Raw genomic sequence first — 24,764 nt, forward strand, 5'->3', positions numbered from 1 at the left:
TTACTGCATATTTAAAATAGGGGTTCAGAGGTGTTTAAATGGTCTTTTTGTATGGAGAGAAGTTTCAAAAACCAAGAAGAATGTTGACTCATTGATTATAGTTTCATGTTTAAAGCTTTGTTATTGTATTTAGATTATAGTGAGTGGAGCAGACAGAGGCTGGTGAGGCGGATTTCGGAACTAGAAAAAGTAAGTCATCGTAATCATAGAATCATGGAATGCTTTGGGTTGGAAGGGACCTTAAAGATCACCCAGTTCCAACCCCCTGCATGAGCAGGGTTACCTCCCACTAGACCAGGTTGCTCCAAGCCCCATCCAACCTGCCCTTGAACACTTCCAGGGATGGGGCTTCCACAACTTCCCTCGGCAACCTGTTCCAGTATCTCACCACCCTCAGAGTGAAGAATTTCCTCCTAATGTCTAACCTAAATCTCCTCTCTTCCAACTTAAAACCATTCCCCCACTTCCTACCACTACACACCCTTGTAAAAATTCCCTCCCCAGCTTTCCTGTAGGCCCCCTTCACAGACCATGGTCTTCATGGGGGATTTCCACTACCCCAACATCTGCTGGAGGGACAGCATAGCAAGGCACCAGCAATCCAGGAAGTTCCCATCATACCTGTATTTAAGCAGAAGGTGCAGAACTTATGGCTTCTGCTTGTGGCACTTACTCCTTTAATGTAGCAGCCTTGTGCCTTCTGGCACCTGTAAACTAATGGCTGTACCATGTGCCCTTCCTCACTTTTTTCTCTTCTCATACTTATTACATATAGATGCACATTTTAAAATTAACTTTCATGTGACTTTTTTCTCATGTCCTCAATAAAATTTTATTTTATTCTTTCCTTTTTTTTTTTTTGTGTGCATCTATCCTGTTTAGAAAGTATGTGCCATGGAGAACACCAGGGTGTCATCAGCAGGTAGTGACTCCTCACAGTTACCTGCTGTGTCATCACCTTCTGTGGACCTGGATCATCCAGCCTCTCAACAGGTTGACCATGTTGAGGAATGTCGTCAGCTCCAAAGGGTAGTGAAGAAACTGAAGAGTGAGAGGAAGGCACTTCAAAATCTCCTACTTAACAAAGAGTATGTGCAACTCTTGTCTGAGATGTTGTTCTTTTCTAAGTGTGAAATACTTCATTATTTCCTATCACATTATGGACCAATGTAAGAAGTCCTTCACATTTTCAGCATTAAAAGAAATGTTGAGGGTCCCTTCAGCTTTTATTTGAAAAGCTTCTTCTAGTCCAAGTAGCATTGTAAAATTATAGTGCAGAAACAAAACAGTGAGGATGGAAAATGTGGTTTTCTGCCTGTCTATCACATTTTTCAAGGCATATATTTTTGCCAACCACACTGGAAAACTTTTGAAGGGTTATATGTCACTTTACATAACACTTCTTGCAAGTCTTTTGCTGTAAAAATTTGTCTTGTTTTTTTCAACATGTTTTGTCCTGATCTACCACTTTCTCCATTTAAGCCCTCTGCCATATGATGCACTGTGACTTCTTTCCTCCCACGCAAGAAATTGATTTGCAATTTGTATTGTCTGGCCTGGTTTGGTGTGTGAGTGCACAAGGGCAGACAGGCTAATCTGCCCAGGAGCAGAGATGTGCACACACCTATGTATTTTTTTTATTGTTGATAAGCCCCTCTGCCTCCTGCACCACCTCACCTCTCAACAAAGCTGCTTAGTGAGAGCTCCCAAAGAGGCCTTTTGCTTCTGAACAATGAATGCTTGCATTTTGTTGTGTTTAAAAGGAAAAATTAAACCTTTAGTTACTTTACACATTTGAGAAAGCCTATTTTATTTGGAAGTTAAAACAAAAAAAATAACTACTTTGAAGTCTTAATGTTTTAAATATTGCTTAGATTTCCTTATGCCTTTCTAGATTAGATTTCAAGCAGTTGCTGCAGGCTAAGGCTGAAGTGGAGCTGGAGCTGCAGAAGTGGCAGAGTAAGATGGAAGAAAAAAGTAGAGAAGAGCAGACTTCAAGGTATCATATTTTGTGTTAGAACCTTTCAGAACCAAAGAAATATCTGTTAAAGTATCTGTCTCTTTTGAAGTGGCTCAAATTTCATATGAATTCATCTGAGCTGCAGGAAGCTTATTTAAACAGAACTGTTGGGGGGGAGATGGAGTGAAGAATTGTATAGAGTGGGTTTTAGAGGAAGTGGCAGACTAAGAAGTATAGTAAAATAAGAAATTATAATAGAAATTAATGAGATAAAGGGGAAAAGGGATCTGCCATTTTGGGCACAGAGACATTTTTTTCTCTTTCTAAGGAAAAAACCCTGTAGTATCTTTACCTAAGCCTGTGCTTCTGCACCACTGCCAAGATGTCACTCCCTTGACTTCATGTCTTCTGGGTAACTTGATAATAGCTCCATATGATGTGGCAAAAAAAGTGTATTTTTCATTCTTGCTTTGTAAGAAAGTACTCTGACTGACAAATATGAAACTGCAGCAGATCTGGATGCAATATTAATGGTATCAATGACACCACTGTAACCTTGGGACTTCTTAATTTTAACATAAGGCTGTGCTATCCCAGCTTGAGAATTGGTGTTACATATCTGTTGCTATAAGAGTATGTATCATGTTATCCTGAGCATTTTCCCACTTGGATCTTTAAAAAAACCCAAAAAGCAACCAAATCTTATGAAGCAGATTCAGTATTTTTACCAGAAAATATCTAGGTATAAATATCTTTGCTTCTCCAACCACAGTGAGGAAATCCAGAACCTGACACAGCATGTAGGGAAATTGGAGTCAAAATTGGACAAAGAGAAGAGAGAAACAGCAGAAGATACAATGGAAAAGCTTTGTAAGGTACAGACACAGGTTTTTGTTTGTGGGTTTGTTTTTTCCTCTTGCATCTAACTAACAAATTGCAAATTGAGCTGATAGTCTAAATAGCTGCTCGTGGTGTCTTTTCAGAGAGGCATTACATCTTGTTGTAGAGATTCTGAATGATGGTTAATTCCCAGAGTTGATCAGTTGCTTCGGTAATTACCATGGCAACTTGGAGGTTTCCTTGAGCTGTTCTCTTAGTGATTATCTGCCCCACCATCACTTTTTCTTATTCAGTGGAATGTTGCAAAAAGTTTATGCTTCTAAGTGCTTGGAGTTTTTGCCTTGCTTTCTAAGAAAAAAAAACAAAACACAAGGCATTTGCAGTTTTGCTTGTATCTTCTCCTAACATCTGAACCTACTAGCTAACTTCTGTCCAATTTTGTAGACAGAGGGAGATCTTGTAGGAGTTGACAGATAAAGGATAGAGACAGAGGTAAATGTGCTCACTACCAAACTGGCAAAAACAAACACAAAAAACCCTTTTAAATTATCTTTATGCTGGTCAAGTGGCCAGTTAGGGCACGTGTGCTGTCCGGACAGAAAATATTCATTAGCTTTTCTGTTTGGATGGAAGCTGGGTGCTTTTTCATGGGAAGGTTTAAAGGCTGTAGAGCAGGAGTCATCATGAAAATGAAACGTTTTCTTAATTCCACTGCTGATGGGACACTGAATTTGAGTAAGGAATTGGGAAGATGACAATTAGATACAAGAAACCTTTATCCCCTTTGAAGTTTTTTCTAGTTTATCTTATTTCTGGATTTTCTGGTATCTGATACTTATTTGTGCATCTCTTAACCACTGACAGTCTTAAATAGGGCTCTGTAATCACTTGTGGATTTGCAGTCTTCCATCCCACTGCCTAATGTTGGAACTGGCCAGCAGAGATGAGCAGGCACTGTCAGACATGCTTTCAGATGCAGTGTGAGCATGTTCATCTCATTTTTCTAAAAACTAGTTGAAAAGAATTGCTGGGGATTTTGATTGTTTGTACTTAAAATAAAGACAGGTAGTAAAAAATATGAATAAAAATGTCCAGTAGTTTAAGAGGGTGTTGGGTTTTTTTTATATATACCATGCAATTCTTTAGATTCTTTGTTGTGTGTTATAGGCTGATGGATGCTAGATGATGTTTTGAATACCAAATAACTCCAGTCCTTAAAAACAGCCAGCTAACAGCTCCTTTTTCCCTCTGCAGACTATATATATTCTTGGCCAGTAACCATCCATTTATTGAAATGTTCCCATTATTTGTAATTATCACTAAGTTCCTATCAGTTTTTCATTTTAATAGTAGGTTGTCATTTTTAATATGACATGATCCATTTGCTAAACTTAAGCCTGTAACTCAGCATTTTTAGGTTATAAATAAATCCTTCTCATAGGACCAAGGTTTTTTGGTTTTTTTTCAGATTCTATAAAATCTCATGTTCCTCTGCTTAGAATTTTACACCAACAACTTAAGTTAATCTCTTGAAGTTGCAATTAACTTCTGTTTGGCAAGCGAGGCATGGGACAATTGGAGATCAAAAGGATCAGATGGTGAGAGGTGGAATATGCAACTACACTTAAGGGGAAATAACTGGAATAAAATCTTGTTTTGTCCTTGTTTTCTTTTTTACTCGAATTAATTTCTTCACGGTAGAAAAGTCCTGCCAATTTATGCAAGCTCTTTTGTTGGTGTCACATGATGACCAGCTCATCAGTAAGATTCAACAGATGATTATGGGGCCACAGTTGCCAGGATGAGACATAAGAGAGCTCCCCAGTTATTTAATACTAGTTTTTCCTGGAGAAGAATTGAAAAATTAGGTATCCTGACATTTGTTCTCAGTCTGTCACTGACATACAAACCATTTCTGATCCACAAAGCAGTGGGTTCCACTGTTGAACATCCTATTGCTTCAGCAACAAGTAGAAAAATAGGAGTATGTGTCAATGAAAACCTTGCCATTCCCATGCTCCTGGGGACAGGAGTGTGTTTTATTGTTAACAGTCATCTAGATGATGAGTTTGAACATGAGCTGTATTCAGAACTAGGAGTTTCCTCTTTACCTTCCTTTCACCCTGCAGGCAGGGAGGAATTTTGAATAACTCTGGTGCTGATTTATCTGAGTAATTTGTAACCTGTTTGCTTCACAGAATTCCAACTTGTGTCTTTAGTATCCTAAGTTAGATTCTCCTTTGCAGTCTTCACCAATCTGCACAGTTAAAGGCAAAGAAGATCACAGGAAGGAACAAGCAGCCAAAATCATCCAGAGACAGTGGAAGATGTACCGAACCAAGGTGAGATTCTCCTTTCAGGGAGCAGCAGGGCATCCCCTTCTGAATCCAGCTCTTGTGTTAGCATCTGCAGTAACCCTGATGCCAGGCTCCAGGAGCCACAGCCACACTTCCTAGTGATTCCTATTATTTCTTACCACCATCTTCTCTTCCACTGCTTTTTTCAAGTCCTCTCTGCTGCTTCTTTTGCCTTTGCTCCTTAGAACCCTGTTCTTTCTACAATGAGAGAGCCAGTTTCTGAGTGGGGGACTGAGGAGAGCAGAGCACTAAGGAAGCAAAGCTGTGTTTGAAGCATCAGTGCTGCTGTTGCTTCCTTGGAGTAGGACTGAGAAGTTAAATTCCCCTTGCAGAAAGCCTCCAAACAATACAAGAAGTCTTGTGTATTGAGTTACACTAAACTAGGACAAAAGGATCTAGAAAAACAGCCATGTACCTTACATTTTGTTGTATGGGCAACAACATAATGCTGCTTTTTCTGTGGCTAGGAAGGTATGAAATGGGACTTGTAAACACTTCCTAGGAAAATAAAGGCAGAAGAACTATCCACACATCTTTCAAAGATGAAAAGCTTTTCTCTGTTTCTGAAGTTTTGAGTTTTCAAGGGGAGATAGAAAAGGTGTTTGTGTGTTTTAATTGTTGGGCAAAATTTGGGCCATCATTATTTGATAAAACTTCTGTATATTTGTGGCATTGACTTAGGCATTTTTTCTTTTCAGAAAGCAGAAATTGGTTTGGATGAGGTGAGTGTGTTTATGATACCTAACAAAACAGTAAAACAGATTCAATTTGTATCAAAGCACAAACAACTTTTTTATTTTTAAAGAGGTTTTATTGTGAAATGAACTGCTGTACCAGTATCATGGTTGTTCTTCAGGCTGGCTCACAATCTACTTTTCTACATGCTGAGGTTTTTTAATATCTCTTGTCAAAGCATTCCCCTTTGGGTCTCAAATTTTCTGTACTTGGTACCTTCTGCAAGTTGAACATTTCTGAAAGCTTTGAGCAAAATTTGATACAGACAGGAAAGTTTTTCTATATCAGGTAATTCTAATAATGCTTTCATTTTCACCATGGTGGGTCCACAAAAATATTTGAAGAAGGAAGTTGAAGCCTTTGTTAATAAGAAACATCTCTGAGTATTATGAAGAAATGGATTTTGACAAACTTGTCACTTTTTGGTCACTGTTTTGTACAAAGGTTTTAACTGTTGATAATTAGCACACTGTAGCATCTTATATTTGTTTCTTCCAGAACATTAGAAACCCTACTTTCAGAAATTAGAACAAATTCTAACCATGTGATGCAAACTTTATTACACCTGGATTCTTTTTGTTGATTAGAATCCAGTAAAATCTGAGTAGAGAGGAAAGATTTATGTTCAGCAAAATCACCACAGTGGTCTGCCAGACTTGGCAGCTAGAACTTAACTACAGTAGGTAGGATCAGTCATGAACACCTCCCAGGCTGAATTTAAACCATGGAGGTGTATGTCTGGGTTTTCACAGGCTGGGGATTCTCTGGATTTCCCAGAGTACCTGTGAAGTAACAGGGACTTTCCCCTGAAACATAAGAAAATGTCAAGACATCAAAGAGTTTCCATTGCATGGGGGAAAGTTATTTTCCCCGTGTGCCTCTTCCCTCTGGACTCTTGTTTTAATTTATAGCTGCCATCTGTCAGAGGAGCTAACATCTACTTACTTCTTCCCATGCTAGGCAGTTGTTGTGCTTCAGGCAGCTTTCAGAGGACATTTAACTCGACAGGAACTGTTACTGAGTAACAGGAGGCATGATGCAAGATCTCACAACAAGGTAATTGCTGGGGCCAAGTGGTATCCAGGCATCCCCTTATGTTTAGTTTACAATGTAAAGTACTGTAGTTCCAGACTTGATTCTCTGAACCACCTGGTGATGTTGTTTTAATGCACTGGACTGGCAGCACCACTGCAACACCAGGAAGATATCGAGCTCATTCCCTGCCCTTACTTTCCATCTTCTTTAGCCCACAGTTTTTCTTCAAAATTAAATCTGTAATTTCCCTGCAGTGTGGACTGTAAATGGGTCCCTTTTTTTTTTTGGTTCTCCCATCAGCTAATAATGTGCCCTTTAAATCTTAAGTCTGGAGGGCTATTGAAAACTGTGCCTGCTCTCAAGTGTTCACCAAATCGTTGTAGTGAGAGACAAACCTTTGTCACTGAAGTTGAGAAATAAGAGTTTAGAAAGCATCTTTGATGCATTAAAAAGTAAATGAGTTTCATGTGTGGTGTGCTCAACCTCAGACTTGTAGTGTCCTGTGTCACATCAAACTTGTTCCAGACGGCTCAGTTCTGAATATGAAAAAATTTCCTTACCAATTACACATTTACTTTCTGAGCATCCTTTGGACCTTTAGCAGGCTAAAGGTAACTTTAATTTTCCACCCAGGCTGTCCATCTGGTTGTATTTTACATGCACTTTTACTTCAGTAAACTGGACCACTGTAGTAGGACAGAATATTTTTCTTGGTACAAGCAGAAGAAATATCCATCATGAAGGTTGCCTTACCTCCTTTAACTTCAAAAGCTTTGCTTCCTGGAAAATAAAGGAACTTTCCTTGCAGGTGTCTCTGCTCTTTCATTAATTAAATACAGTTTTTTTCAAAGCTTTTGTGATGATCAGATCTGCATTTCCTGCTGGTTTAGTCTTGTAACACCTTAAACATGGCAGACCAAAAAATGGGAATATTTGCCCTACTACCACTTTCCCCATCAGGAGTAAGATTGTCAAAGCTTCTGTGCAGTCTGTAAAAGGTCAGTTTTCTTAGATCTGGTTGCTTTGCAGATGTCCTGCATGTCTCCTGTGTCAAACTCCTTGAGCTCATCTTCTGATTGCACAGACAGAGATGAGATTGTGACCTTCATCCAGTCCATTTTCAGGGCTCACTTAGCTCGTACAGTCCTGCTTGAGGAGAGGTAAGTGAAAAATAGGTATTTCTGCAACATGCAGTAGCACAATTGTTTTTATTACAGGAGAAGGATCATATTTTTTATAGAATTCTAGTGTGGGTTCCTTGACAGAGAAGGAGAACAAAGCCATTGTTCCAACAGACAAGGGAAAGCTTGTTTGTGAGAAAATGCAAAGGGCAGCAACTTGAAGGGGTTTTGTGCTGCAGCAGTCCTCTTCCCATGTCCTGTTCCATGTTCTTTTCCATAGAAATGAGGAAAAGTGAAGTAAAGCAATTACACTTTGGAGAAGAAAGAGAAAGCATTACAGTAGCTATCAAACTGATTGCTAGTGCACTCAATATACCAGAATCTGAAGCCCTGATGTGTGAAACTTAAGAGTTATGTGGAAGAAGATCAGGGATGACCTAGAATACCATCTTGCTTATAGTCTAGTGATTTAGCTGAGGAAGAGCACAGTGATTTGCTTACTGCCTTTATGGTGACTGTCTTGAAAAATACTTCCTTTCTCTGTAGGGTTTCCTGCTCCAAAAGTCTTTAATAGTGGCTGCTATGGTTACAGGAAGGGTTACAGAGCTGTCACCTCATTTCAGTATCTGACTTCCCTTCTGCAGGTGATAAGCTTCTGTCTCTTGGAGGCTAGCAGCACACAAAACTTTTCTGCATACCTCTGAAGACAGACTGCAGTTCCTGTTCTGTGCCTCATGCTATGCTGTGTGTCTTTCCAGGCCCTCTGTGTCCAGTGCACCAAGTGAGAAATCAGATTCTACAGCTTACATTACAGAAAAGAAACTGGTCTCAGCAGCACTCCAGAAACCTCCTTCAATCTTCATGTCATCTCTTCCTGGTAATCTCATTTCCCCTCCATGTTCAAAAGTATATGGGTTTTGAGGGGGTGCACACACAGTTTTATAGAGAACATCTGCACATGCACAAGCTTACTTGTGCTCTTTGTGTTTGTGTCTTCTTTTAATTTGATGGCATGTTGCTTTTACTGGCAAGTGCAGTCCCCTCCATAAAAATGAAAAGCTTTAGCAGGATCAGCACCAGCTTCCCCACAGAGCCTCCTTGTCACAGCTGTGGTTTGGAAGGTCTGTCTTTGGGATGAGTGGTGATGGTTCAAGGAACATGGTGTTCCCCTGTATTGCTCTCTACTTCTCTTTTACCCCCCCCAGCCCTGTAGCTGTAGTGTGGTGCTTTCCACTACGTTTTGGGCCCAAAGCCATGGACAAGCTGAGGATGTTTTCATCCTGACTTAGTTTCTGCAGAGGACAGACATCTGGTTAGAAGAAACATTCTAGTCAACCATATGTATTTAGTCACGTTTTTCAACAGACTTCAGTTGCTGCAGTAAGTAAAGAAAATGAAGTCCTGGATAACCTTGCCAACTAGTGTTATGGTAAAACAAACTGGGACTTTTTTATGGCTCATGCCATTTGGTTTCTTTCTGGAATTCTCTATTGCTGCTTGGGAGAGGTTGGAGTTAATGCCAAAGAGGCTTTTAGGAGGATGTTAGAAGTACCAAGTAGGAAAGGCAAAACAATGATGCAGGTAAGACAGCCTTAGACATGCAGCTTCAAAGGAATTAAAAACTAATTGGAAAATGTTGATTCTATCCAGAGTGGGATATTTTAGGTTTTTATGGACCAGTAGGAGAATAAAGAGCAACTTTGAGGGTGACCTGAGAAACATTGACTTGTTTTTTGTCAGTGAAAATCTGACAGTCCCTGCAGACTTCCACAGAAACAGAGCATGCTGAAAGCAGCTGAGGCTGTTTCTCTGGGGTATGAGACAGGGAATAAGGCAGATTTGCAAGAGCTGTGAAGACAGAAGTTACCCTTCAGTGAAGAAAAATGTGTTTAGGAAACTTTGCTGTATTCCATATTCAGGAGAATATTCTACTTTATGAAGAAGTAGGTAGTACTTGCATCTGAGTTAGTTTTAAGTGATTTTAGTTATGTCTAGTGACAGTATCCAGTAAAACAAAAATGCTGCAGCATCCTGTTTTGCTTGGGCAGTCCTGCAGTAGTCATTATTGGTATGCCTAGTCTAAAGCTAGAGTAAATCAGTTGTGAAATTGTACCCAAAGAGAAAGAATCACTAAAAAAAAAATATAAATGCTTAGTGCTTCTAAGGCCTAAAGGAGGATGTAAAATGAGGCTAGTCTGGTAGATGCAATAGGATGAATACTAGTAGAGCATTGTCTAGTTATGGAGTCTCCAAAGCTAACTTTTCTTGCAGATTATAATGACAGAGTGATGAGTGAAGAAGTTCTGAAATAATCTGTAGATATATAAATTACTTATATATCTATATAATTATATGTTATATCAGATATAAGAGATAGGAGACCATAAGCATTCAAACTTCCTTACTTGCAGTCCTTTTCTGGTGAATATTGAAAAGGAGAGATTGGGAGCAAAGCAGGTTGTATTTGTGTCTGGTTTTATGAATATAAGAGACGTATTTAAAATCTTGAGTGAGGATAAACTGTATGTGGGTAGCTTGTGAAGAGGAATACTGGGTATGTTCTTCTGAAACTGCATAACTGCCAGAGAAAGACTGTCCTGTCCTAAGTATCTCTGTGAAGTATTAGCTCTTGGTGCATTGGAAGGTGTAACTAAACTCTCCCAAAGGACAAATTGGGAAAATCCCACTAAAAGAAGAGCGTTCTGGTATAAATGCCACCTCTATGAAGAACTCTAACCCTTCAGCAATCTGTTTGGTTATAGCAAGTTTTTTGCCTTTTGAATTCATGTAGCTCAAACAGGTTGAAAAACGGGTTAAAGTTAACTAACAGCCCCACATCTGTCATGCCTAGGCTCATGACTGATGTAAAAATCCACTAGCAAAATTGGGTTTTGATGTAATATATTTCATTGGTCCTTCTGCAGCTTGGAAAATACATGAGACAAGGAGCTTGTTGAACAGCTGAGTGATTTAAAGCAATCAGATTCCTTTAGCTTTAAATCATGCAGCTGTTGAACTTGCTCTTGCTTTATTTGTCCCAAGTCCAAACTTGCATTTCGTGACCTCTAGATCTTGCAATGATCTTAAAATTTCAATGAAAGTGAGTAGTTTAATTATTTTGAGAGGAATGGGAAAGATGAAAATGTGTTTTAAAGATCCTATGTATCTGCTAGAGTAAGCATCTATAATCCTGGTCTAGCATTGCAGACTTTCAATTAATTGTTTGCTTGAGGTTTGATACCTCTGTGTTTTCTAGGAAAAAAAAAAACAACAAACACACAAGAAAACAATTGCAAAAGTGGTGTAGCATTGAATGCTGCTTTGCTTTTCTTTGGAATGTGGACAGTACTTGGAGATCTACAAAGCCATTTCTGCTGCTTCCCATGAAATGGAACAGATAATAACAATTCAGGCTGTGAAACTTAGCATTTTGTTCTTGTCTGTCAGAGGAGTGACAGGAAGGAAGAACGTGTTCTGTACATGCTCAGCAATCTTGAATAAGGGCTGCATTTCTCTCTGCATATCACTAGCTACTCTGGATACAACTTACCTTAAATTGAGGCTCATTTGAAATCATAATGAATTAACATACAGGCCTTAACTTTAATCAGTGCTTACCCCTTCACAAGCACAAAGATAAAGTTGTCATTCTGAAGTATATTAAACAAGGACAAGAAAATCTCAGACATGAAAAGCAAGATACAACCAAGACTATTTTGGACAATATTAAGCTATTTCATATATAGTATTTGTTTATTGTTGCATCTTCTAGTGGTGCCTACTTGTGGAAGTTCTCTTTGTTCATCCTTGTCACTGACTCATAAATCTTCCTGAAAAACTCCTTATTTGTTGTCTGATGCAGAGAAGAATTTCACTTAACTGGAAAGCCATGTGTTTCTTTGCTTCTGAAGGTTGAGGTCACTGTGATGGCCTTCCTGCATTCCTCCTTTCTATTCACAGGCTCTGTCTGTCACTCTTTTTCTATTTCTGGGCTGGTTGTGGTCCCCTTTCTTTATTCCACATTCCAGTTGCTGTGTATACCTCCTCTTCCAGAAGGTTTTTTTTTTTCTGTGTCAGGAACCTCTTACTCAGTTAGGAGACCCATGGCATGTCTGTTCTTGTCCTCAAGTGACATTTTCTGTGTGTCTTCCCATTTTCGCTTCCATTTCAGTGTCAAAAATCTCAGTGTATGGCTTCTGACTTGTCTGTTTCCTCTTTCTACCACAGGTTTTCTTGATTTGTTTTCTTCTCTGGGTGATAGTCTTTTCAGATAATTGATATTTTAAACTGAAAAATAAGTGGAACTGAGGGGAGAATATTGTGCTGGAAGTATTATCAGCTGAGGGGAGGATATTGTGCTAGAAGGTATTAATAGCTGTCATCAGTTAGTTCATAGATCTCCCGCAGAGGGGACACAACTTAAGGGTTCTGCTCATCAGAGGTTACTGATAGTGGCCTTGTATGCATCCATTTTATCCCTCTGATTTTCCAGTGTTTATTGGGATCATAGGGTTGTATTTGTTCATGTTTCTTCAAATGTTGGAATCAATGAGATGCATCAACCAATGAAATGGAATCAACTATATGTCAAAAAACCCAGCAAATAAGCAAAAGGGCAAAAAAAACCCCTCAACCCTTCCATGGTGGGCTCACCATTTTTATTGTCATCAAGTGAGGTAGCACAGCATAGGAACAATATTTTTGGTATTTTATGGGTATAAGGATGAAGGACAGCAACTGAGAGCTTTCATCCTTTTCTCCCCTCACTGATTTCCATTCTTTCTGTGTCTGACTGAAGCTCTTGTTTGCTTTATGGACCTTCCTGCTTAGCTTAAGCTTGGCTGGGTTAATTTTTCCTTTTCTGGCCATGTAATAAATATTTATATTTATGATCTGAGATGGCTTCAGTATCAAATTGCTTTACTTCGTGGTGTGTAACCACTTGCAGAGATGAATAGACAGTAAGACAAGTCATGCATGGTGAGTGTGTCAACTGAACACTTGTCATGCATGCTCTTTCACTAAAGAGGAACTGGAATACTTATATGCAGGAAAAGATAGACCTGAGTTGTTCAGAACTGCATGTAATTCTGGAAACTTAATGGCTCAGAGAATATTACACTTCCCACAAGGGCTTGTTTTTGTCAATGTTGTTTATTGATGACCTTGTTTCCTTTCTAATTATTTCAGCCAGGTCTTCTGAGAAGCAATGGCAGCCTCCTCTCCCTCTGTCTGTGGATGAAGCTCACTCAGATGATTCAGATGACATTGTCATTGTCTCTCCATTGTTGCAGACGAAGAAAAACTACACCCACTTTTAAGTTTTGGTAACAGGCTCTGGTGATCTTGAATTATTCAGTTGACAAAACTACTACCAAGATAAAGCATATCAAACACGAAATAATGACAGTTGTCATTATTTCAGCCATAAGTAATTGTTTGGTGTGTTGTCTCTGCAAACTTTATGGCTAAAAGCCACCGACAGTTGACGTTATCCTCCTTGTACACAGAGACAGTTTGGATTTAAAAACTAAAACTGAAACAAAACACTTCAGTGTTTCATCTCACAAAGAGGATTATAAATTCAATTGTCAAATTTAATGAAAGCAATAAATCCTTAAGCTATTTTGTATCAGAGTTTTTCCAGGTAGATAATTTGTTTAATCAGAAAGTGGTTAATGACATGGCTCCAATTTTCAGCCTGTGTATGTGAAGGGGAGCAGCCTTCATTTGTTACCAGGTCCTCTCTATTTAAAAACTTTACTGTGTTACATTTTATTATTTTTTATACTGAATGTTTGAAGTCTGTGCAGAACTTATAAAGGCTTTTAGAAAGCCATTTCTTTGTATTCTAGGCCTACTGTATCAGCAGGGTTTTCTTATTTATTGCTTTCTCCACGTGTGCTTGCAATGATATGTATAGTTCTAGTCTGTATTCAAAGTGTCCACTCACCTAATCAGTTTTTTTGTATTTGCCAGAGAAGGTGCATAATAGTAGGAGTGATCTGTGGAGGATACCCTTGTGACTGCTCTTTCTGCTTAGGTGTCACAAATGAGTGGATTATGCAGGATTATCTCTAATAACTTGACATGGGCAGCACGTTGCTTTGTGGCTTGTTGTAGCTGATGTCATTTGACTGTTGAGACTTTCCCCTAAGTAGGTTGCTCACACACTGAGCACTAAGGACTTTGAAGTCTAATGTTGCTTGCTGTTGCTCTCTTCTTAGTGCTACCTTTGCATGTGCACACGTTTTGGTTTTATATATATGTGTGCATGTGTGTACACTGAGTGCACAGGAAGTCCAGTCACAGGCTGGGAGAAGGATCACAATATCCAGCCACCTTCTGCCATGAGGTACAGCTGACTGCTGGAAAGCATGAGCATTCTGCTCTATTCTGAAGGACATGAGCTGGAACTAACATAATTTACAAAACCTAACCCATGCAGTTCTGTTTAGAATCATAGAATCATTAAGGTTGGAAGGGACCTTAAAGATTATCAAGTTCCAACCCCCCTGCCATGAGCAGGGAACCACTAGACCAGGCTGCACAAAACCTCGTCCAACCTGGCCTTAAAACCTCCAGGGATGGGGCATCAACAACTTCCCTGGTCAACCCATTCTGCTTAAGAACAGAAGGTTGGATTATAACAGACATTAAGGCCAGATCCAGAAATAACATTCTTTGGCAATATTGTTGATTATGGAAGGACCAAAGTCATGAGGAGCTGTGGAGAATATGGTCAGGAGGGTCTTCCCAGACCTCCTATGCAGACTGTATCTTTTCTTGACTGGAAGCTTTGTAGTTCCTCCTGTCATGCCAGCATCACTCACAGGTATTACAATGTGTGTGGGGGTTTTTTGAGGTGAACTAGATAAATGATATGAAATTAACTGGAAGGAGAATTTAATATTACAAACACAGTGAAGTTTTTATGGAGACCCTAATGGTTTCTTTGTCATCAAGCAGTAATAAAGACTCCTGTAAACAGAAGGCACACTTTTAAATATAAGATTGTTATCATCTTTTCCCTTTTCTTTTTAAAATTAAAAATCAGTTGCCACTCTTTCACAGAATACTAATAAGTCAGAGCTGTCTCAGTTCTGTGATGTCAATGAAGCACTATCTGAAGCTTATCAGCTTATGCCAGTACTTGCAGCCAAAGAGGAAACTGGATGGCTGCAGCACAATGCAGCTGATTTCATTTAATCCCATCAGTGGAAATGCTGCCTGTGCTCTTTCCAATGGCAGTTTTGGGAGCTCTCCATACCCAAAGCAGTCTAAAGAATGTCATTTACACTCCCATTGGGTAAATTTTTCCTGATGGTACTTTGGTCACATGGCTGTCATCTGCAGAGAGGATTAAAAATATATAAAATAAAAGACTAAAAGGGATAGAATGCTCTTGGCAGAAGCTGAGGCCTGTGTCCCTCATTTTCTGGAAGTCATATTATGAAAAAAAAGAGTCATTTTGCTAAGTAGAAGCAGAGTTATATGGAGCTGTTTCTGTATAAGGTTTCAGGTCTGTAACTGTGACTGTGTCACTGATACCTCCAGAGAGAGTAACTGGAGCTGAGGACTGACACATCCAGGAAAGAGTATGCAGTGTGTCAGGGCTGAGACTGGTAGAAAATACCTACCTAGCTGTTACCCTATACAGAAAAACTTGGACAATAAATATAATGAAGCTGACATTCTTTTACTTCACTGTGCTGTAATGACCAAGATGAAAATATTAGAAAGTACCAAAGCAGAAAGACTGATGTTGTAATGGGGCATGTGACCAGCACTGTGTAAGAGACAAGTTCTGGGATGAAAGGAAGGCAGTAGCTTGGTATGACCCAAAGGCACAGACAGAAATCAGGGTGAAAAGGAGCAAACGTTTTCTGGGATGAATGAAAATGTGTCTAAAGCTTTCTGAATTTGAGTCTGCTATCTCCTAGCTATCAAAAAGCTGATACTTAACTGCAGCCAGGCTTCAGACTCCTGTCTCAGTTTGGAAGATGACTGTGTGCTCACTCTTTGGTGTGGTGCAGTAGAGAGAGAAACCTCCATGATATTAGTAGCCTTTTGTGTTGTTTTACTATATAATATATTGGAATGTGTTAAAAGGAGTAGTAATTGACATGAGGTTTCATTCTGTGGCTCTCCATCTGAATGCCAGCACCTGTAAATCTGGGAAGGAATATGGAATAATGAATGAAGAAAATCAGGAACAAATGGCATTTTCCTTAAAAAGGAGCTGGGGACATGAAAAATAGAGGTAGTCCAATAGAAACATATTCAGTTTTGGAAAAATAAGTCCTCTGTAGAAAGTGCTGGTGACCTTGTGGGGGCGTCAAGGTCCTGAATGAAAATTAAACTCCACTGGAACCCGTGTAACCTAACAGCACACTTTCCATTCTACTGGTGTAGGATAATGTTGCCTACCTAAAACCATTTGCAATTCACAGTAGTGTTTTGTTAGAGACTGAGTGTGAGTGTAAAGGTCTGACTTTCGTGGGATGTTATCTCTCTTGATCTCTTTTTACCCTGAAGTTGCCTATGCCTGTAAATCTTTGCTGAGGCATCAGGACCTGAAAACTGTGTTGTTTTCTACATAGCTGTAAAAATAATCTCAACACAGGCAACTCTTAATATAGTCAAAATGGAAAAGGATTAACCTTGGCACATCAGAGCACTATTATTTTTTATTATCTTTATTAATATTTAGAATTTTGTAAGTTTTATCTAATTTATTTGGGGATCTTTTAAAAACTAAAACAATTGTGATGTATTTTATCTGAATCATTGAACTTTCAAATAAAGTTCAAGTTTGTGAATTAATTGTTCATGCATTCCTGCTGCAGTTGCTTTATTTGCATTACTCCTCTGGCCTCTGCTTGTGCTCCTGTTGTTTTCACTTTGCACCTTGCTGACCTCTTACCTCTGGCTGTTTTCCTGAGCTGATAGTAACAAGATAACTCTGAAACATGTAGGGTGTGTAATTTCTTCTTTGGTACAGATTCAAGGTTTTCCCGTCAGGAATAGACAGTGTTCTTGACCACAGCCTAGTGAAATTGAAAGACTCGGGCTTTTGCTTTCAGTCCTGGCTTCTGGTGCTTTACTCAGAGAAGAAACCCTGTCAAGTGGTTCTGTAACTCAAAACTGTGCTGTTGCCTCAAGCATAGGTATGTTTGTGCAGGGGACATCAAGTTTCATTTCTGCCTTTTCAGCTATTGTTGTGCCTCTTGCTTGTTGGTTGCAACAGTCAAACTGACCAGCTACCAAACCAGTGAAATTCAAAGAAGAGTTTCAAAAGATTAATTGTGGTGACTGTTCATGCCTGAATACAGATTGATGGATACTTCTCAGAAACCTGTTGTAGCAGGGTTGCTGAAAACCAGTACTTGCAGTCACTGTGGCTACAGTGCAACCCCTCTGCTAGGGTTTGGTTATGCTGAAGACACATAGAGGACTGGGTGAAACTGGTCTGCTGTCAGCTGGGGGAAGAACAGGAGTTTGCAGGGCTCCAAAGACTGTCCAGTTTACTTATAGTCTATCTCCTTGCCCTGGTTATTGCTGCTGTTTGTGAAGCTCTGGTGTGAGGAACTAGGATGTATGCATTCCTTCCCAGGTGCCCTGAGAAGAGCTTTCAGGTACTCCCATGCAAACAAGCCTTACACTGCTCTGTAAAGATAGAAGACCCTGCTACCTGCTGTGAAGACATGGGAATCCTGTAGTCATCTTCCTGTCAAGCACAGTCCTTGTTGTAGGACTAAACCAGCTGTAAGAGAACAAGACTGAAATGATCTGTGTTTGATGAATATATTATCTAAGCTTCACTTTTTTTTTTTTTTTGCTCTTTCCTCTGCTCTGCTGCCGCATGCTCTGCATTTCGTAGCAGAAACTTCAATTTTAAATCTTAAAGCCTGGAGGTCAGCCATGCAGCATGAATGGAAAAGTTTTTACATGATTTCTTGGAGCAGACTATTCCTGAATTCAGCTGAAAGCAATTAAGTTTTCACCCTAGTTGTATTAAACCATACTTTGGCTGCATCTGAAGTCAGAATGCCCTTGACTCTTGCAAGCTTTGCAGCATCTGTTTATGGTAGGTTAGTCAGCTAACTAATTGCTTTCCCCATGTGAATCTCTAAGGGGGAAAAAAAAAAATTAAAAATTAATTCATTCTGTGGGCATCATTAAGACCTGCAAAGAGAAAAATATCCATGTTAGACTCTAGGTTATTAGGAGAGGGTTTTCAGGCATGGCTGGTGGTCTGGTGCTGCGTTGGTTCCTCTGATGTTTCATCCTAACTTTTGCTGATGTTCTTTGGCTTGTGGAGACAGCACTGACAGCAATTTCTGAATGCCTGCCCTGTTCTGAGATGTGTGTAAGGCATGTTGCCTTTGCTTATATGTGGCCTTTAGCACTCATTCTGTCAAAGGAATAGCCTTGAACAGTGAGTGTTGCTACATTCTTACTAACTCTGTTAACTACTCTGTTGCAGTCTCCTGATTAGGTTGTACACTGCTCCTCTTGCCCCTTCCACTGTCTGGCTGTCCTAATCACCCTTTGCAAATGTGGGAGCATATGTATTCATACATCTTTTCAGGTCCCCAGAAAAGTGTTCATGTTGTTCCCCTCACTGGAGCTGTTGCTCAGACTGTGACAGCTCCATAGCTATTGGACAGGGTTTTTGCCAGGATGCCTCAAAGACACACAAAGCATTGGGTACCACATCTGTCCCCTGTTCTTGGTAGTGTGACCAGATGTGCCATAAAATCTTGATGCTCAAAATGGTTTGGGAAGAAGCAGGAGGGACATTGTGCCCCTTGTGTGTCTTGCCTCCCTTGCTGTCAACAAAGTACCACCACCCTTAGACCTCGCTGCTCTGACCCTCCTCAGTCCATCAGCTCTGCAGCAACGAGGCACTGCTTCAGTAATGTAGCACAGCTGCTGAGACTTATGATACGAATTTAGAACTGAAATACTGTAAAATCCATAATTTTATTACAGTGCTGCTGTAAAAAGAAAAAAAAAAATGCCTATGTTTAAATGCCCTTTGGAAATCTGCATGGAAAATTAGAATAGCTTTTGATAAACAGGGGATTGACCATGAATGCCTGTAGTACAAGTTACAACATTCTGCAAACATTATTTAGCATTGTCATTGTCTAGTAATAATCCTTATTTGCATCTTACACAAATTGTGGCTGAACCTTCTATTTATCTAACCTGGAACTTTTTCCTCAACAGGCTCTCTGTAATTTACACACAGAACTGACAATTTTCTTCCTCGTCTTGGCAGATATTTGATAGTCACATGTTGCATTTATATGCTAGTAAACCTTCGTTATTATGCAAAACGTGGTAGAATGTTATGAAGAAATACCTTAAATAATTAAACAGAAACTGTGAGTGACAAAACAAACAAACAAAGTGCAATTTGAGCCGAGTTATTCTTTTCCTTTTATATTCACTTATTTGCTAATTTGCTGAAGTTACTGAACTGTGCTGGGTCTTGCTGTGATTAGAGAGAATTTGCCAAGTTCCTTTGTAATTGTTTCTTTGCAATTAACTAAATAATAGAATGTTCTGTGTGTTGCTCTCTGGGGAAAGGAAAGGAGCAGGCAGGTGCTTTTGCAATAGGATTTCCACATCTTCCACCCATTTCCCTGGAACTTACCACTTACAAAAAAAAAGACTGGTAGAACATAAGAGAGTATTGCCTCAGGACTGGAAATTACATAATTAACCTTTTCTTATGATTTATCTAAATCTTAAAGCTTTCTATGCTCACCCTGGTTGTGGTTGTTCTTCGTTTAAACCCAAAGGTCCCTAGGAGGACTTCAGAGGAAAGCAATAAACACCCAAATGTGTGTTCCTGTCTGCAGCCATTTCCACTCAGGAGAAATCCTTCAAGTTGGGAGAAGTCAACTGGGAAGGGCCCCAGCAATGTGGCTGGGCTGGGAAGAGTGGAGTCTGGGGCTGAGCTGTGATGAAGGGGGGCAGAGAAACCTGGAGGAGGCTGGAGAGCAGCCCTGGCTTTGTTTTGTCCTCTGACTTCCAGCAGAAAAATACAGAGGAAGCCCTGGGAGGAGAGGAAGGATAATCTTTCTAAAGGCAGAGTCTGGCTCAGCGGGAGGGAGGAAGGGATAGAGGGGAGGGCAGAGTTCATGGAGCAGCAGAGGTGAGTGCTGAGACACTCTTGTGACTCCTGATTGTCCATCATGTAGTCCCTACTCTCCAGAGGGTAAATCATCCCTCTGCTGGCACTTGGAGTTCAATCCTAGCTTTTTTTTTTTTTTTTAATCTGTGTTGTTGGTGAAAACCTTTCATGAGGCACATCAGGTCTGACAGTCTGGGGAAGACTTCTTGCTTTGCAGTGTATTAAAAGCTGAATTATTTCACCTCATGGTGAATTAAAAAAAAAAAAAAAAAAAGCCAGGGGAGTGGGATTGCTGTTGTAAAAGGTGCTCTCAGTGCAAGTATTGCATCAGTGGGGATGTCTGGAGTCAGAGAGGAGCTTGAGAAGATTGAAAAATTGTACATTTCTAGGAGTGCTTTTGAAGGCTGCTTGATGGTCTCAAGGGAACTGGGGACAGCACTGGCTGCCTTATTTTGGAGATTTAAACTAGCCTTTTTATCTTCACTGTCTTTAATCTGGAACATCTCTCATTTGCGTATTTTGTCCAGTGATTCTTTACCAAAGCCACTGTCAAAGCAAGTTAGTGAATGCTAATATGGCTCTTAGGGTCACTTTTCAGCAGGATTACCAGCTAGCAAGCTGACATTTGCAGTTTGCTTTGGTTGATTTTAGAACTGCTTTCCTTGCAAGGCTGATTTACTGTTAGTTTTTATTCCTAGGATGTTACAGCAGTGGCTTGTCTGTTTATTTTGCTTTGGCAAAACAGGGAGTACCTTTTTGTGTGGTGATGGAAAAGTGCTGCTATCATCTAAACATGAGAGCCTTGATAGCTGTCTTGTTGCCATGTAATCAAGAATTACCTGAATAGGACCAAATGAGAGATGCTAGACATCTAAGAAATGCAAACACTGCTTCCTGACATGGTACAACAGGCTGAATTGCCCTGTCACAGAAAGTACAGCTAGTGCTAGATCCTGTGCTTTGTCTCTTATTCCTAGTTTGCTGAATTCAGTTTACTTTTCATTTTCATATTTTCCCATATAATTCTAAATTATTGTGGAGGAGAAATTAAAAATATTGATGCTTCTGCTTCTCTCTAATCCCAAATCCTCGTTCTATTATCATTTAATCCAGTTGTCTCTGCAGCAAATGGCTGTGAGAGAGGCAAGCACACCAACACTGCTGAGCCTGCTCCCTTCCCCACTTGCCACTGTCCCCCACATGGTGCCTCAAACTGCCACCCTGCTACTCTGGTGCTTCCACCCTCATTTAATTTTTCTGTCATTCATTCCAAAACGTTTGGTTTGTTTTGATTTATATCAACATTGTCAAACAAGGGCTGGCTGCATCTGCTTCTGTTCCATGTCCATCATTTTACTGACAGAGCTACTTGGACTTGCAGCCTGGTGGGGTTTTTCTGTCTATCCAGAGGCCTGTGGCAGCAGTAACATCTGCAGGGCAGGTTCCAGCCCTGAGCATTTTAGTGCTGAGTTGCATAAACTCTGTGGCATAAGTGGCTTATACACTGAGATCTCCTGCCCCCAGCTCTTTGTCTCCGAGTTGTTTGAACGGGAGGTGAAATGTTAGATCACTGGTCTTCAAAATAATTCCTTCCTCATCCTTGTTCATGCTGGAAAAAAAAAAGGGGGAGGAGAAAAGTAGAAGAAAACAAAATGGTGGTTGTTTTTTTGTCCTCCTGCAGCAAAATAAGAACTTTTCTTGCAAAAAGCTGGAGGGAGTTGAGGTCTTATATCTTGTACCCTTGTATATCTTGTACTTGTTCACATGCTGCTTGGCTGCGAACTCTGATGTGTGTCTTAATGCTATTTGTGAATGATAAGGTTTCCTTTTAGTTAAGTTAATAACACTTGTAGGAAAATCCTGTCCTGGTCAAAAGCTGTTTAAATTTCAGAACATCAGCAGAAATATATATATAATTTTTTTTTTGTCCTGATGTGTTAAATGGCCCATTTTTAGCATTTTTGCTTTCCTTATTTACAAAATGCATCAGTGAGAACAGCATAAAGTATAAAATCCTGGCTGGGTTTGGGGAAAGTAATAAAATCATGCTTGTGAAAGAGCTGCCTCTACAGTATCTACTGATTTAGGAGAAAAAAAATCAGTTGCTACTACCTTTTTTTTTTTTCCCAATGAGTTACAGAGCACTTTGATATTTTTTGAGTTTTTGTGGGCCATTACGTTTTCTAAGTCTAAACAGTGCTAATTAGTTGAGGGTTTCTCAAGCCTGTAAGATCTGTGAGACATTTGCTTTCCCCCCCTTTCAATTCCAAGCTGCATTAAGTGATATTTAAAACATGTTGCTTTCACCTGGTCAGATCAGCAGTGGGTGAGGTGCTGCCACAGAGCTGGGCTGGGGATACCTTGGGTTTTTTGAGTGTATGAAGAGAGGAGAGGCCCAGGAGACGATCTGAATAGACTGGCCAAGTTTAGGAGCTCCTGCATTAATGCTGGATAACACTACATAGAGCAAGGATGAAATTATTTGATCTATTGCTTTAAAAGAAAACAGCAAATATTTTTATACATTTCAGTTGGAATAGGAACAGTACAATCTTTTTAATGAAGTGAATAAATTTGGGATTGCTGCTGCTTAATGTTGTTATCTTTTCTATATTATTACACTATCCTAATGTTATCCAGATAATTTATGTACTTTCTGGTTTCTGACGTGTCCCCCTGAGAGGGAATGCTTGTATTTTTTACCTTTAAGACTAAAAATAGTGTGGTTATGTTCTCTTTAGAAAGAAATGAAAAGCCTTTCCCATCGGATCAGAGTATGATCCTTGGGAAAGCCATGTCTGAGTGGCTCTCTGGGGAGCAGAAGACATGCTGGTTACAGAGAACTCTGCTGGGCTGTGCAGGAAGGTGCTATCGTTGCTTAAATCCTGAGGTGCTTGATTCACAGCTAGTCAGCAAAACAAGCTGACAATTCCAAGTCCATTGAAGTTAATGAAGCAACGTAATTAGCTTTGGGAGAGGGTCTGGAAGAGGCCAAACCTTTGACCTGCAGAGAGCAGGGTTGAAGCTAAACCAGAGCATCTCCTGTCTCTGTGGAACAGGTGATGATTTGACACCCTGGAAAAGTGTGAGAGGTCTGCCCACATCTTCAGACACCTTGGTGCTTCTAGAAATTTCCTCCTGGCTCTTGGAAAAGCCAAGACAGGTTGGGGATGCAAAGAGGGAGCCAGTGCCCCAGGAAAAAGTGTTTTGCACAAAGTGTGGCAGCTCGAGTGAGCACGTTGATGTCTGAAGCCTGGGAACAGCACTTCCCTCAGCGGCACAGGGGACAGAGACCGAACGGTTGGGTCCACTTGGGTGTTATTTTAGAGGGACAGGCGCTGGTATGAGAGGACGGGGCCGCGTTGCTGCCCCGGGCGGGACACCCACCCTCTGCAACACGCGACCACGGCCCCCGGAGCCACGTTCCAGCGCGAGTGCCGGCGGCGGCCACGCGGGGCTGCCCAGCCCGGGGCGCTGGCGCTGCGGGAGGCACCAGCGGAGGTTTTTAAGCCCATTTTAAGGCCAGGTTGGACGAGGGTTTGTGCAACCTGGTCCAGCGGCAGGGTTCCCTACTCACGGCAAGTGGGTTGGAACTTGGTGATCTTTAAGGTCCCTTCCAACCTTAAGGATTCTATGATCCAGGCAGCCCGGCAGCAGGTCCCCCCCCGCTCCCCAGCCCACCTGAACCCCCGGCCCGGGGCGGGGCGGGGCGGGCGGCGGCGCCAATGGGAGCGGGCGGGCGGTGCCGGGCGCGGGGGCGGCGGAGCCTCTCGGCGAACAAAGAGGGAGCGAGGAGGCGGGGGGCAGCGGCCATGCGGGGAGGCCGGCCGGGCCGCGGGTGAAGAGGGAGGGAAGGAAGGAAGGAAGGAGCAGCGCGGGCGGCAGCGCTCCATGGCCGGCGGGTCGGGGTGAGGCCAGGCCAGGCGGGCATGGCGGGCGTCAGCTACTCGCCGCCCTGGTGGGTGAGCCTGCTGCACCGCCTGCCGCACCTCAGCCTGCGCTGGGAGCTCACCGCCGCTGATTTCCGACCGCACGACCCCGAGTATCAGCAGGTGGGTCCCCTCACGGGGTGTCTGGGTGGGTGGGTGCTGTGTCCCCCTTGCAGCCGGGCTGTGCGGGGCAGGGGGTGCGGGGAGAGCTCGGCCCGCCTAGGGGCTCTGGAGGAGGAGGGGAGACCCAGCCCCAGGTGGGGCACCTCGGGTGGGTGTCTGTGGGTGCTGTGTCTGTCCTGTTCCGTGGGGTGGGTGCCCACCCCGCCAGGGGCAGATGAGGGGGCTGCTCCCCCGCTGGGTCGGGGCAGGCCGGGACGTGGGGACCTCGCTGGCCTGGGCCGGGGGCAGGAGCCCATCACCCCCCGGCGGTGCGAGCAGGAGCCCTCAGCTGCTTCCAGCAGGCAGGAAGCCCAAGTTCTTGGGAGGAGGTGGAATGATCCCTTGGAAGGGGGTGCAGGAAGCAGCCCTGGGCCAGGTGCCCTCCCCAGGTCCCTGCTGCCACACGCTGCCAGGTCCAGGCGAAGTCACCGACCCAACCTGGTGCCCCCGCCCGGGTCATAGCCCCTCATCGCT

At 41.6% G+C, this 24,764-nt stretch overlaps 2 protein-coding genes across 7 annotated transcripts in view; both read left to right on the plus strand.

Moving 5' to 3' along the window:
• IQCE (IQ motif containing E) overlaps nt 1-19,469 on the plus strand; it is a 29,867-nt gene extending 10,398 nt beyond the window's left edge. For 3 of the 5 annotated variants that reach the window (XM_051632323.1, XM_051632325.1, XM_051632320.1), the window contains 10 exons: nt 134-189; nt 883-1,088; nt 1,895-1,999; nt 2,733-2,835; nt 5,047-5,142; nt 5,856-5,879; nt 6,853-6,948; nt 7,957-8,087; nt 8,807-8,925; nt 13,239-19,469. In XM_051632323.1, coding sequence (XP_051488283.1) covers nt 134-189; nt 883-1,088; nt 1,895-1,999; nt 2,733-2,835; nt 5,047-5,142; nt 5,856-5,879; nt 6,853-6,948; nt 7,957-8,087; nt 8,807-8,925; nt 13,239-13,369 — 1,067 coding nt within the window. In that variant the 3' untranslated portion in view covers nt 13,370-19,469. The remainder of the gene's footprint in view (nt 1-133; nt 190-882; nt 1,089-1,894; nt 2,000-2,732; nt 2,836-5,046; nt 5,143-5,855; nt 5,880-6,852; nt 6,949-7,956; nt 8,088-8,806; nt 8,926-13,238) is intronic. The other 2 variants (XM_051632321.1, XM_051632324.1) reach the window with 2 other exon arrangements.
• Nucleotides 19,470-24,027: 4,558 nt separating this feature from the next.
• The window catches only part of TTYH3 (tweety family member 3), a 77,465-nt gene continuing 76,728 nt past the window's right edge, over nt 24,028-24,764 (plus strand). For both annotated transcript variants that reach the window (XM_051632260.1, XM_051632259.1), the window contains exon 1: nt 24,028-24,251. In XM_051632260.1, the coding sequence (XP_051488220.1) occupies nt 24,129-24,251 (123 nt within the window). In that variant the 5' untranslated portion in view covers nt 24,028-24,128. The remainder of the gene's footprint in view (nt 24,252-24,764) is intronic.

Source organism: Apus apus, chromosome 14, assembly GCF_020740795.1.
Source record: "Apus apus isolate bApuApu2 chromosome 14, bApuApu2.pri.cur, whole genome shotgun sequence".
NCBI classification, from domain to species: domain Eukaryota; kingdom Metazoa; phylum Chordata; class Aves; order Apodiformes; family Apodidae; genus Apus; species Apus apus.